At 40.6% G+C, this 12433-nt stretch overlaps 2 protein-coding genes across 4 annotated transcripts; one reads left to right on the forward strand and one right to left on the reverse strand.

Annotated features, from left to right (window-relative positions):
- On the reverse strand, window positions 1-7421 carry LOC117725927 (4-galactosyl-N-acetylglucosaminide 3-alpha-L-fucosyltransferase 9-like). Of its 3 annotated transcripts, none has more exons than XM_034525806.1 (2): window positions 7315-7421; window positions 1-1291 (listed from the first exon to the last, which is right to left on the reverse strand). In XM_034525806.1, exon 2 carries the CDS (start codon window positions 1282-1284, stop codon window positions 121-123), a length of 1164 nt encoding a protein of 387 aa, XP_034381697.1. In that variant the 5' UTR covers window positions 1285-1291; window positions 7315-7421; the 3' UTR covers window positions 1-120. The 3 variants fall into 3 exon arrangements, with proteins under 3 accessions (XP_034381697.1, XP_034381695.1, XP_034381696.1); XM_034525804.1 differs by lacking the exon at window positions 7315-7421 and adding an exon at window positions 3233-3252; XM_034525805.1 differs by lacking the exon at window positions 7315-7421 and adding an exon at window positions 3233-3252 and having other exon boundaries at window positions 1-1316.
- depdc4 (DEP domain containing 4) lies at window positions 5876-11353 on the forward strand. Its single transcript, XM_034525803.1, has 9 exons — window positions 5876-5983; window positions 8206-8623; window positions 8993-9147; window positions 9250-9445; window positions 9625-9875; window positions 10029-10171; window positions 10343-10468; window positions 10659-10737; window positions 10845-11353. Exons 1-9 carry the CDS (start codon window positions 5881-5883, stop codon window positions 11042-11044), a joined length of 1671 nt encoding a protein of 556 aa, XP_034381694.1. The 5' UTR covers window positions 5876-5880; the 3' UTR covers window positions 11045-11353.
- The last annotated feature ends 1080 nt before the right edge of the window (window positions 11354-12433 follow it).

The raw sequence follows: 12433 nt of genomic DNA on the forward strand, positions 1-12433 counted from the left end.
TCTTAATATAACCACTAAACTAAATGCATAAATACAACAGCATTTGTGCGAATGACACCTTCAGCAAAGAAGTAAATGAAAGACACGAGATGTAATGTCGATGTGAGCGATCACAACACCTCAACCCCAGTACCAACCGTTCAGATCATTGACAGCTTGGTACCCCCTGTGGTTTTGTAAGTATTTACAGGTTTTGCACGCATGATCTCTTCCTAAATGAGTACCTTTTACTTTAAACATGCTTGTCCAGTTAAAGAATCGCATGTACTCAGAATGGTTTTGGTCAAGGTAAAGTAGCCTCTGTGCCAACTCCTTTGGAGTAGAAAAGTCATTGACATGAATGAAAGAATCAGCCGGGATGTGGTCCTCATACATTTGTCTTGTAGGGCCCAGAGCTATGGGTACACTTCCCTTTCCCATAGGATTGTACAACTTCTCTGTGATATAGTCTCTGGAGATGGAGTTTTCAAAAGAGAGGTAGAATTTACAACTCAAAAGTATATCTGAATATTCTTGGTCGCTTAGTTTTTTGCCAAAGGCTTTTCCGTAAATATGGATCTCGACATGTTTCTTCAGTTCATTGTAGTACTCGACTCTCTTGTACTTCGGGTTCCAGTTGCTCACGATCCAACACACCAACTTGTCCTTCGCTGGCAATTTAAAACTCTCATCTTCAGATGTCACCGGTTCCAGATATCCATAAGGCACTGGAATATCTGAATCAAGGCGATAGCTGCACGTCAAGTTGAATACTTGATTAAGTCCAGGGATTAGATTTGAGTTGGCGGGTGACTCCATATTAAACCACACCCATTTCTGAAAAGAGGGGCGTGGCAATTTGGGCATATTTGATAGCTGTCCATTTATGTCCCTGTGGTGGAACAAAATCCCGTGCGCTTTATGGTAAAGGTTCTTGTCATTTGTTAAGTGGCATCTTGAGATATTGAAATCGTTGCAATTGAGATCAAATCTGAAGCCAAATGGCCACATCCAGATCAGCAAAATTGTGTCGCGCTCAGCATCCATTGCTGCTGCTTGGATCTTCTGGGTTTGATTGGAATGTGGGTTATTGTGGAGCTCTGTGGAGTTGTCGGGGTTTGACTCATTGGTCTGTGTGTTCTCTGCACACAGAAATGCAGGACAGTATGGGCTCATGTCAATTCCAAAATGGGGGTACTGGATGTCTGACCTGTACGAGAGGAAAGTGTAGAGAAAGCACAGCACCACTACGATGCTGATGAGGATAGGACGCAGAGACGTCCACTGGGAGGCCGAGCAGGCCATGGCTCACCTTTTGGGGGGGGGGAAGAAGACAGCTGTTGATGGAGGACAGAGCATTTGAATGGACAATGCATTGAGTCGTCTGACTGAAAGCAAGTGATTAGCAATGGGACGCAAATTTATGTGAAACACAGGTTGTCATCACCGCTAGATTTGTCAAAACTCAAGAAGTAATGTAAAATCATAAAGAAATTCTGTTTCATCTTCTGGCATCAAACGAAATATTACATCACCGGTACATTTACGGAGTAAATAACAAGTTTGAAAGCTGTTTATGATGTATTGTTTACCTATAAAAGGGGATAAGGCTGGCAGAATCAGTAGCTTCTTTTAAATAACTTCTTAAAACCCATTTTAATAGAACTGCTTTTAAGTGATGCAGTTCTTTGTTTCCCCTATTTTAATTTGTCTGTTCTGCTTTATTTTGTATTTGTATTTTTCTATTCCTCTATTGTGTTAATTGCCTAGATGGCATGGTCTCCTTTGCCTCCTGTATTTTCTGAAATGTTTACTTGTATTGACGTTATGTTTTGCCTTGTAGAGCACTTTGTAAACCTTGTTATTAAAGGTGCTATATAAATAAAGTTATTATTATTATTATTATTGTATTTCTCAATTTTAAAAGTTGTTCTACCTAAATACAGCATGCATCTCACAACACATACACACTCCAAATCAATGAACAGATCATTGTGTGTGGCCATTGGGCTGCATATGAGCTCAGCTGCAGCATATTCATTCAATATCACAAGATGCCACTTAACAATAACAGGGGTTGTCTTCCACCACAGGCAAATGCTTTAAATCTAGCAGGCCAATGAAAGGGCCATATCCTGGTTTTCAGAAAAGGGGGGTGGTCAACTGCAAAGTCACACCCAAATGTGTATTTAAATATCCCAGTGCATGATGGGTATTTTGTGCCAGGGAAGCGTGTCAGTCCTGAAGGGCAAAAGAATTCAGACACAGACTGAAGTAAAAACTAATGGATTTTACATCATTGATAAAGTGCTTATTATATATATATTTGTATTATCATGATACAGACTATTCAGTACTTTTTACTTATAAACTATCAAGTTGAGTAAACAATAAAAAAATCCATCACGAGGCCAATGACGCATATAGTATATTAAAAAGAAAATCATACATTCTAAGACTAAAGCATGAAAGTCTTATTATATAATCTATATATACCCCAAGGTATTTATTTCCGAATTTATATCTGAACATTGCATTTTTATTGTTTTGATCCATCACTGTCCATTATAACAGTCTATACCTTTTATAGAGTCCATACCTTTTATAGAGTCTATATATTTTATGGAGTCGTTTATTTGGAAGAGACCGTAAAACACGCGCATCAGGTGACATGCGCGTGGAAAACACTTTTTTTTATTGTATGAGGTTACGTTGAAACAGGTTTGTCCTCTTTCATCTGTAAAGATTATGTTGATGTTAACTATTTGTATGCCGGTATATCATTAATTTGATTATTTGTTATGTATTATTGTACTATTTACTTAAATACAAACCTTATAGGACATTTATTTTGCTTTTTATTCAATCCTATTATATCTCCGACAAGCAGTTGCTCCCCATACAACAAGGAAATTATTGAAACCATACGAAAAAATCGAGTAAATCAGACAACACGAGTATAAATTCAAACTCACATGTCGACGCTCTCTGCTCTGTTTGGGAGAATGAGATAAACACATGCTACCATATTTCACTGAACTCTGAACAATATGAGAGGGACCCTCAAGACAATGGTACGTATGTATTTTCGCATTTATATATGAAATTGATTGGATCAGCTGTTCAAAGCTTTTCTTTTTTTCTTTTTTAACATTGACAAACTAAAGTTGATCACTCTGTAAACATGTCCGCCTGCCTCAAAAATACATTTTTAACCGTTTCAGCTACAAATAGTGATAGAAGCGTCGCTTACTGTGTTGGGTCTCTGCGGAGCTGCAGGTGTGTAATGAAATGAAACCTTAAAATTAACCTGTTAACTGCAGCCTGCAGCCAATCACAGCACATCCACGGCACAGCCACTGTATTTCGTCATCAAATACTTATTTGCATACAAAGATATCACAAACTTAGTGGACAAACTGGTTCATCTGTTCTACTTTTTCCTTTTTTACTGTAAACCTCCCTTCTTCCTTGGAAATGCTGTCCAGTAACCTGTTGAAACGGTTGCGGTTATAAAAGCTTGCTGTCATCACTTGGCTACCAAGGCACTCCTATATTCTTGGACTGATCAACACTGAGTAAGCGTGCCGAGTAAGCGTTCGCCAACAACAAGTTTTGTAGGGAACGGTTACAAACAGGATGAACGACATGCAAACGTGTCGTCACATTTGAATTTCTCTTGTGTGTGTTTTTATCTGAGCTAGACCTGGGCCCTATTTTCTCGTACCCGACACTGTACAACAATGTACCACACTGTACAACAATGTACCACACTACAACGATGTACCGCACTGTACAACAATGTACCACACGACAACGATGTACCGCACTGTACAACAATGTACCACACTACAGCAATGTACCACACTACAACGATGTACCGCACTGTACAACAATGTACCACACTGAACAACAATGTACCACACTACAACGATGTACTGCACTGTACAACAATGTACCACACTACAGCAATGTACCGCACTGTACAACAATGTACCACACTACAACGATGTACCGCACTGTACAAAAATGTACCACACTGTACAACGATGTACCGCACTGTACAACGATGTACCGCACTGTACAACAATGTACCACACTGTACAACAATGTACCACACTACAGCAATGTACCACACTGTACAACAATGTACCACACTACAACGATGTACCGCACTGTACAACAATGTACCACACTGTACAACGATGTACCGCACTGTACAACAATGTACCACACTACAGCAATTTACCACACTGTACAACAATGTACCACACGACAACGATGTACCGCACTGTACAACAATGTACCACACTACAGCAATGTACCACACTGTACAACAATGTACCACACTACAGCAATGTACCACACTACAGCAATGTACCGCACTGTACAACAATGTACCACACTACAGCAATGTACCACACTGTACAACAATGTACCACACTACAGCAATGTACCACACTACAGCAATGTACCACACTGTACAACAATGTACCGCACTGTACAACGATGTACCGCACTGTACAACAATGTACCACACTGTACAACAATGTACCACACTACAGCAATGTACCACACTGTACAACAATGTACCGCACTGTACAACAATGTACCACACTACAGCAATGTACCACACTGTACAACAATGTACCACACTACAGCAATGTACCACACTGTACAACAATGTACCACACTACAGCAATGTATACCACACTGTACAACAATGTACCACAAGGCCCTGCATACAGTCTGTGAGACAGTCAATGCCCGGCTGCGGCGTGTGGTGTTCAATGTATGGCTCCAGAAGGTCTGTAAATAAATGATTCCTTGTGGGCAGAATGGATAGCGCGGAAGTCATCATCACGTGATATCGGATCTTGGAGATCTGGAAGAACTCTATCCCTATAAAACGCTGATCTAACTAATATCACTCCTTCATCAATGAGGAAGGGAGCTGCCATTTTCTTACGGGGGAGTGGCCAGTTTATCCAGCTAGATTGAATTTATGGACGTGTTGCTATGGTGATTTTGCCAAACTTGCTGCCTTTAAAAAACAGACTAGACCGACGCATATATCTTTATTTTTCCCATGTTCAAAACCAGTGTGTCGCATGTGCTCAGAGAACGTGACGATTGTAAAAATTGATAATGTGAAGCGTCACTATGAGACAAAGCTCAGAGCCCAATGTGTTCAGAATACTATAAAATATTAGTTCACTGCCCAACAATGATGTCAACAAGTGGCTTCAATAACCAAAGATATTGTCCCTGCACAATAGTTTCTCTTTTTAGAAGATGAGAAGAATATAATATCAAGACTTTTTTGATTGAAATCACTTCACACCTTGATGAACTTAATGTAAAGCTGAAGGGCAAAGACAATTCAGTTAAATACATTTTTCTAAAACTAATTACTTTATTTTCAAGTCACAGTTTTCGAACGCTTTCTGTTATGTATTTATTTAATATTAGAGTATATATTATTTAGAATTAATCCAGTTAAATATATTATTGAGATATTATTCAATTTAACTTTCTTTATTTGATTTGACAGTCAGTTATTGACCACATACAGACATGAATACAACTACGAGGCTAGTAAATATATATATATATATATGGCACTAGAATCATGTTCTGGACCTTTTGTATGAGGACATATTGACCGTTGGTTTGATGCATTATGTTCATCAGCGATTGATGAATGATGTTCTCCAATGTGTACATAGGCAAAGTGGTATTTTAGTGTTTTATGATAAGATTTAGATACGGCATAAGCAGAAAATATTTTTTTGAGAGGCAGAAATTAGAAAGGGCTCGCGGTACACGTTATCGCCTGTAGGGGGCAGCAGCGCGCGGCACTTGGTTGTATTTTTGAAGAAGAAGACGAAGAAGAAGAGGATGCCTACGTCACACGAAGAGCTGGTAATGGCGGTTGATTTAACTCCTCGTTTCAGAAGGCTGAACAGCCAAACGAGAAGTTTTCGTGATAACATACAGAATGGTAAGATTATGGAAACATATATTTAATTATATCGAGTTTAGGGGTCATGTTTAAGGAGAAAAAGTATCCTAGTTAATGGAAGAAGTATTCAGAATATATAACTTAACCTAGCTGCTTAAGGAAAGTATCAATATCACACTGATTAAAAACACCCCATTCACAAATACAAGCTTGATCTTTTCCCCTGTAAACATTTAACGTTTAGTGGGGGGAAAAAAAGTGAGTGACTTTAACGTTCTTTTAAAAAGAATACTTCGAGAGTATATCGTGCGATTGTTATTGTAACGCGCGTGCGTTGTGGTCACTTGTCTGTCACACATTCACAAACATATTGCTGGAGATCTCCAAGCCACAGTTCATATGCATTGCGACGATTGCGATTGCATAAGTGAGCACTACATCACGTATGAAAAAAAAAAAAAATACGTGTAAGAAAATATATTTTTGTAGAAAAGTCGCAAGACCTGGATTCGAACTCGGTCGAGCTAAAAATGACCACGTCCTCAATGACGTTGCACCACAGGTAATTAAAAAAAAGAAAAGAAGTAATTTAAGAATTTACTCATAATGCCACATCTCGTGAAACTTGGGCGGATATTAAAACACTTCCAAACATATTCAGCGATGCTTTTATAAATAATATTCAGATATCATAATTCACAAATAATGCTAACTTTATTTTCATTAAATTATTCACAGCCGTCAAAACTAAAATAGAACACAACGACCAACATAGACAATCAAAGAAAACATGGTGGACAGCAGAAGTCCTATCCAGTGTCTGCCACATTAAAGTGAAGTTATTTGAAAGTGAAGCATTTTATAAACTCGTGTAATATTTAAATAAAATTTATCAATATTATTTTTGTATTATGATAGTCTGAATATTATTTATAAAAGCATTGCTAAACATCTTTGGAAGTGTTTTTTAATATCCACCCAAGGTAACCAGTTGTTTCAGATCACCTCGACCAAACTGTTCCCTGGACACCGAAGAGATGTGACGTAATGGATGAATATCAAAATTACTTGTTTTGAAGCTGACATCAGGTGGCGTCGACTGGACGTCTTTTTAATACATTTTAATTTTGCTCGAAAGAGATCGAATCCAGGTCGTTGCGATCTTTCTATATATATATATTTTTCTAAAATGTATTTCTTCATACGTGGTTGTCATGTAGTGCTCACTTATACAAATGTAATCGCCGCAATGGATATGAACAGTGGCTTGAAGATCTTCAGCAATATGTTTCCTACCTATTTCATTCGACTTCTAAACGGAGAGGATGCCGAATCGTTTAACATGCAGGGAAATCCAAACGATTACTTACGATTTGTCTCTATCTGGGACGAAGGCAGGAACGTGCTGGATTGTGTCCCTCTGTCTGTGGCCAGAACCTGAAAGTCTTCTTTCATTAAACGAGTCCCCATTGAGTAGATTCCCACACTCTTATTTCAGAGTATATTGGAGTCATTTCAATAAGGCGGGTTTATATAAACAGTGCAATAACCAAGTCTTCTGATTGGTTCAGTCTCTGGGACAGAGCTAGAGAAGAATCCCCAAAGAGCGCAGTGGTCAAGGACAAGTGCGTGCGCACATGCTGTGTGTGATTTAAAGTGGAACAAAACATCATATCCCTTAAGAGAACAGGATGTGGTAAATGTGTTTACAAGTGCTTAAGCAAAAACAACAGGATACAATTTGCTCTAACTTTTGTCATATAAAAAAAACAGAAATGTACTACAGCGTATTAAATGCATCATGATATTAATTAAATGCTTCAACTTTCTAACCCGATCCCTCAACATTATTACTGAATGTTGGTGTTGCAGTTGGGCGACGTGGAGCTACGTCAGCGGATAGTTTAATCTGTGACGATGTTTAATTGACTGTGTTAATTAAACTAGCTTTGAGCTATGATATAGCTATGAGTCAGATACACGTTTGGAAGAAAAATAACAATGTTTCCATCTGGAATTTAGCTCGTGGAATAGAAGTGTGTGGAAATACTCAAGTGAGGTGCAAGTACATGAAGTCTGCACAGTACAGCCACTGTAAAATCAGGATGTCTACTGTACTATAAATATATTCCACTGAGTGAAATGATGAACGTGTACCAGTGACAGCTCAACTGTTATGGGTACAGCGTTTAAAACCCGCATTACATAAAATTTGAGCTCCCTCCCCCTTTTCCCTCTTCCCCCACCGTGCCTCCTGGCAGGTTTCTCGGGCCCCTTCGGTGCCACCCAGCTGTGGCACAACATCATCCGGGCCCTGCAGCTCCAGGTGGAGGTGCGCCGCTGTCGGAGGCATCTGCGCGCTCACGCCGAATGTTTCACGGGCTCGGACGCCGTGGACGCCGTGCTCAGCTACTTGATGCAGAACGTGGTGTTCTGCACCAGCGAGGTGTCGCGCCTCAAAGCCGCTCGACTCTGCCAGGCTCTGATGGAGGCCAAGGTGTTCGAACCGGTGGGCACGAAGCTGTTCCGCAGGGACAAGGAAGTGACCTTCGAGGACAGCGGCTGCAGCCTCTACCGCTTTCTGGAATACAAAGCGGTACCCAGTTCGGCCGGGAGGGAGCGCGACACAGAAGACGTGCCGCAGGAGGAACATGGGCTGAAGAGGAAGAAGAGCTCCAGGTTGGTTTTAACCTTAAATCTGATATGTTTGCTTCCTTAGCTGACTACTTTTATCCAAGATGCATTAGTGCAAAATAGAGTAACACTGCATTGAAACGTGCCACTCGCATACACATTAGATATTGGAGCTGCAGAAATATATGTGTTTAAAATATTGGTATTGGCATATAGTTCACGATAACATCTTTGTGAGATACCTGCAATAATAAATTCAGAAGTTAAACCAACACTTAATCAAGCATTGGATTTAATATGGTTTGTAAGCACTAATCATACCTGAAATATTTTCACTTTCCTATATCAAGGTTCAGCTTCTCCCCTGATACCTCAGTGCTTATTAATGACCGTAATGCTTCTTCTTTGTTTCAGGAGGCTGAATGAGCCGAGGACGATCTCTAATCCCCTTGCTGTCGGATCGTCGGACAGGAGGGTCGAGAGGCTGCTGAGGACCATCGACCTGCGGCCGACCTTGTCTCCAGCTTTAAACGCGACGCCCACTGCTTCTGCCTTTCTGTCCAAAGCTGGTAAGACTGAGCAAAATCTGCCCTGTATTTGCCAGTCTGGTGGGACAGTCCATGACCGTTTATGGTGGACGGATATTCTTCTGCTCTTTCCTCCTTCCCTAGTGGTGGATGAGGTTTGGAAGCAGCAGACGCTGCTGCAGCTGCTGCAGATAGTGGAGTTGCCCATGCTGGACTGCATCCTGACCTCCCCGGCCAGGGTCCAGCTCCGGACCTGCAGAGCTCCTCTGGCCACCCAGGACCTGGTCATCTCCAACACGTGCCTGGAGAGAGAGCTGCCCGACACCCTTAATCTGCCCAAGTCAGTGCTCTTGCTTTCAAAGTGATGATTCCGCATTTTCAAAAACATTACAGAGAACGTCACTTTTGATTAGGTACGCTTTTTGCAGTTGTGGTAGCAACAGACGTTTGTCCACGTATTTCACCTCTTCTGCAGTCACATTAAACAACAACATGTTTCATTTCATCTTTTGTTTTCAGGTTGGATGGCTGGCTGTCGGCGGCGGCGGACTGTTTGGAGCTTTTCCCCGACCAGCTGATTGTGGTTGCAGGGGAACAGCTCAGCCATCGAGTTGTCGGTGCCTTTTCAGAAGGTGACCGGGCGGAGCAGATGGCGAGCCAGAAGAGAGTGCTCTTTGATACCATCGCCAAGTACTACAGCGGACAGGAAAGAGCTCCGCTTCTCTCAGGGCGCCACCTGGACATACATGCTGCCATTCTGGACTCGCTGGGTGAGACTTCATGCAGGTTTACGGGGGATTTTACACTTCATGTCTTTTCCACCTTGGAAATTGGGGAGAGAGACTTGACTCATGAGGTTAATCCTTTTGTACGGCTGCTTTTCCTTTTGACCTTCTCCTGTCTTGACCACATCTTCTGTCCAGATGAAGGGAAGGTGCAGGATGCCATCAAAGCATCTCAGTTGTGTTTCCGACTGCTGGAGACGAGCGCGAGAGACGAACTCCGGAGGCTGCTGGTCTTCATGGCGACCGCCGCTCACCCAGATGCTTGTCGTCTTCAGAAACAGGTCCTTTTTTTGCCCAAACCAGCTTGTGTGTCCACAGTTCATGCTGTACATTATTTCTTCTTTTGTTTTAATTGGAGAGTAGTTTAAATGTTGGAGTATTATATACAAGGTTGGATCAGTACTCCATGTGTTTGGTATCCATCGTTGACCTTCTGGTGGGTTTCCTTTCAGATTGATAACAGGGCCTCGGTGTGCCGCGCCTTCCAGAGAGCAATCGTCCAGAATCATGAATTGACTCGACCCCAAAGCGAAACCCTGGTGCTGTTTCTCATGGACAATTGCACGGAGCTCTTCAAGGTATACTTAGATTTTTTTTTATTCAGGTATGAATAACGTGCTCTTTTTTTTTTAAAGATTAAAAGGAAAAAAATATATATATATGTATTTGCTATTTTGTCAGAAATACCACAGATTTCTATTCAACTGTTTTTTATTATTCAACATTTTTAAAACCTATGTTTACTCTTTCTTCCTGTAATGAATACAGACTCCCAGATCCCTGATTGAAGTTGTGAGGAGAACACTAAGGACCGTGCAGCAGGGGAAAGACCCCGACTCAATTGCCAGTAAGTCAAATACATATACACCGCATATACACATACAGAAAACTTCCGATTGTGTAAGTCCACTGGGCATCGAAACTCATGTCCTCCTTCCCCTCTTTGTGTTGCAGCGTTCACCTTCTGCCAGCAGGTGACGCCACAGGAGTACGAGGATCAGCGAGAGGCAACCACGCTGGAGAGCCTCAAACAGCTGCTTTGCCATATTTCCTCCTGCAAAACCATATCTGCCAAGGAGAGGAGGAGGCTGCTCAAAGAGTTTGAGAAACACCACCCCGTGGTCTTCCTCCAGCACTTCTGCGGCACCTTCTGAAAACAACCAACGGGCTATTATTGGTTTGGCTTCCTCAGTGCACTTCGATAAAGCCAGTATGCAGTGGTGCAGCTCTTACACTGAAGAATGATCATGAGTTAATGCACGCATCACGGGTCTAATTAAAGCTGTCTTTAGCGCTTGATCAGTCTAGATATTACTGGAATTAATACAAATGGGGCTGCTACAGCATGGCTGTAGACTCCCAGAAGAGGCCTCCAATAGTTGAGGTTGTAGATTTTAAGCACTATATTTGTTTTAATATATATATATATATATATATATATATATATATATATATATATATATATCCTTCTTACAGCCCTGTAGCACTGGATGCATTATCTATTTAATGAACATCGCAATTTGATGAAGCATTTTGATGAAGCATTTTGAGAGATATAAGTCTGTTTATGTCCAAGTTTAATTATGGTTGTGAATGGGGTTTTGCACTAGTTCATAAACGATGAATCATCAGGTGCCTTAATGACGGTAGTCTGTGAGCTGGGAAAGCTTCAGCTGTTGCTGCTGGTTTCCATTTGGGTTGAGACACGACCCATTTCTTTAATTGTACATTGACACTGATTATATATTATGAAGATGAATAATGTTTGAGAGGGCTTTTGCTTTAATACTGTAGAACACAGTAGATGCCAAGAAAAACAATGTGTGTATTTCCTGGTCTAGCTGTGGATGCTGTATTTGGATACTCTATTGGAACTGCTTTTGAACTGCACTTTGATCAGGCTTTAATATTTTTCTATTGGTTAAGGACACATAAACACAACACTAATGCAGCTGAATAAAGTGTAACACGGACTTATTTTTTATTAGAGATGAAGCAAGATTTAAAAAATGAAAACAAATATGAAATGTCAGCAGATAGGGTAAAATAATGTAACCATTGCTCAGTTGAATTTTACAGGGGTTTTAAGCATTCTTTTAGTGCCAATTGTGAGGATTTTACTTGAGGACATTATGTCTTTTTACAGAAGATGTGTACTAAATAATAACGTAATGTTATTTTAGACTTCTGATTTAATCTGGTTAAGCAAGATGCTCTATTTGGATTGTATTCTTTTAATTATTTGCAATGGTCATGCAGTAATTTGCAGGCAAATCTCGTTTCTGTTTGACCTTTTTTGTTCTTTACATACACTGAAATCATGTTAGATTGCACTTTGAGGCTGAAGCCTGCTTTGTTTTCTTTTGTAACAACACGTCTAATAAATGTTTAACTGGTGTTCTCTGTTTGTGTGTGCATGTGTGCTAGTGGAGTTCTTCCTTGATGGGGTTGTAAGAGGGCTGCTCACACAAGACTTAGTTCAAATGAGACGCTATAGAGGTTACCTTAATGACAGTAACTCTGAATTAGTGTTTTATTTTTCC

The sequence above is a fragment of the Cyclopterus lumpus genome, chromosome 23, assembly GCF_009769545.1.
Source record: "Cyclopterus lumpus isolate fCycLum1 chromosome 23, fCycLum1.pri, whole genome shotgun sequence".
NCBI lineage: Eukaryota > Metazoa > Chordata > Actinopteri > Perciformes > Cyclopteridae > Cyclopterus > Cyclopterus lumpus.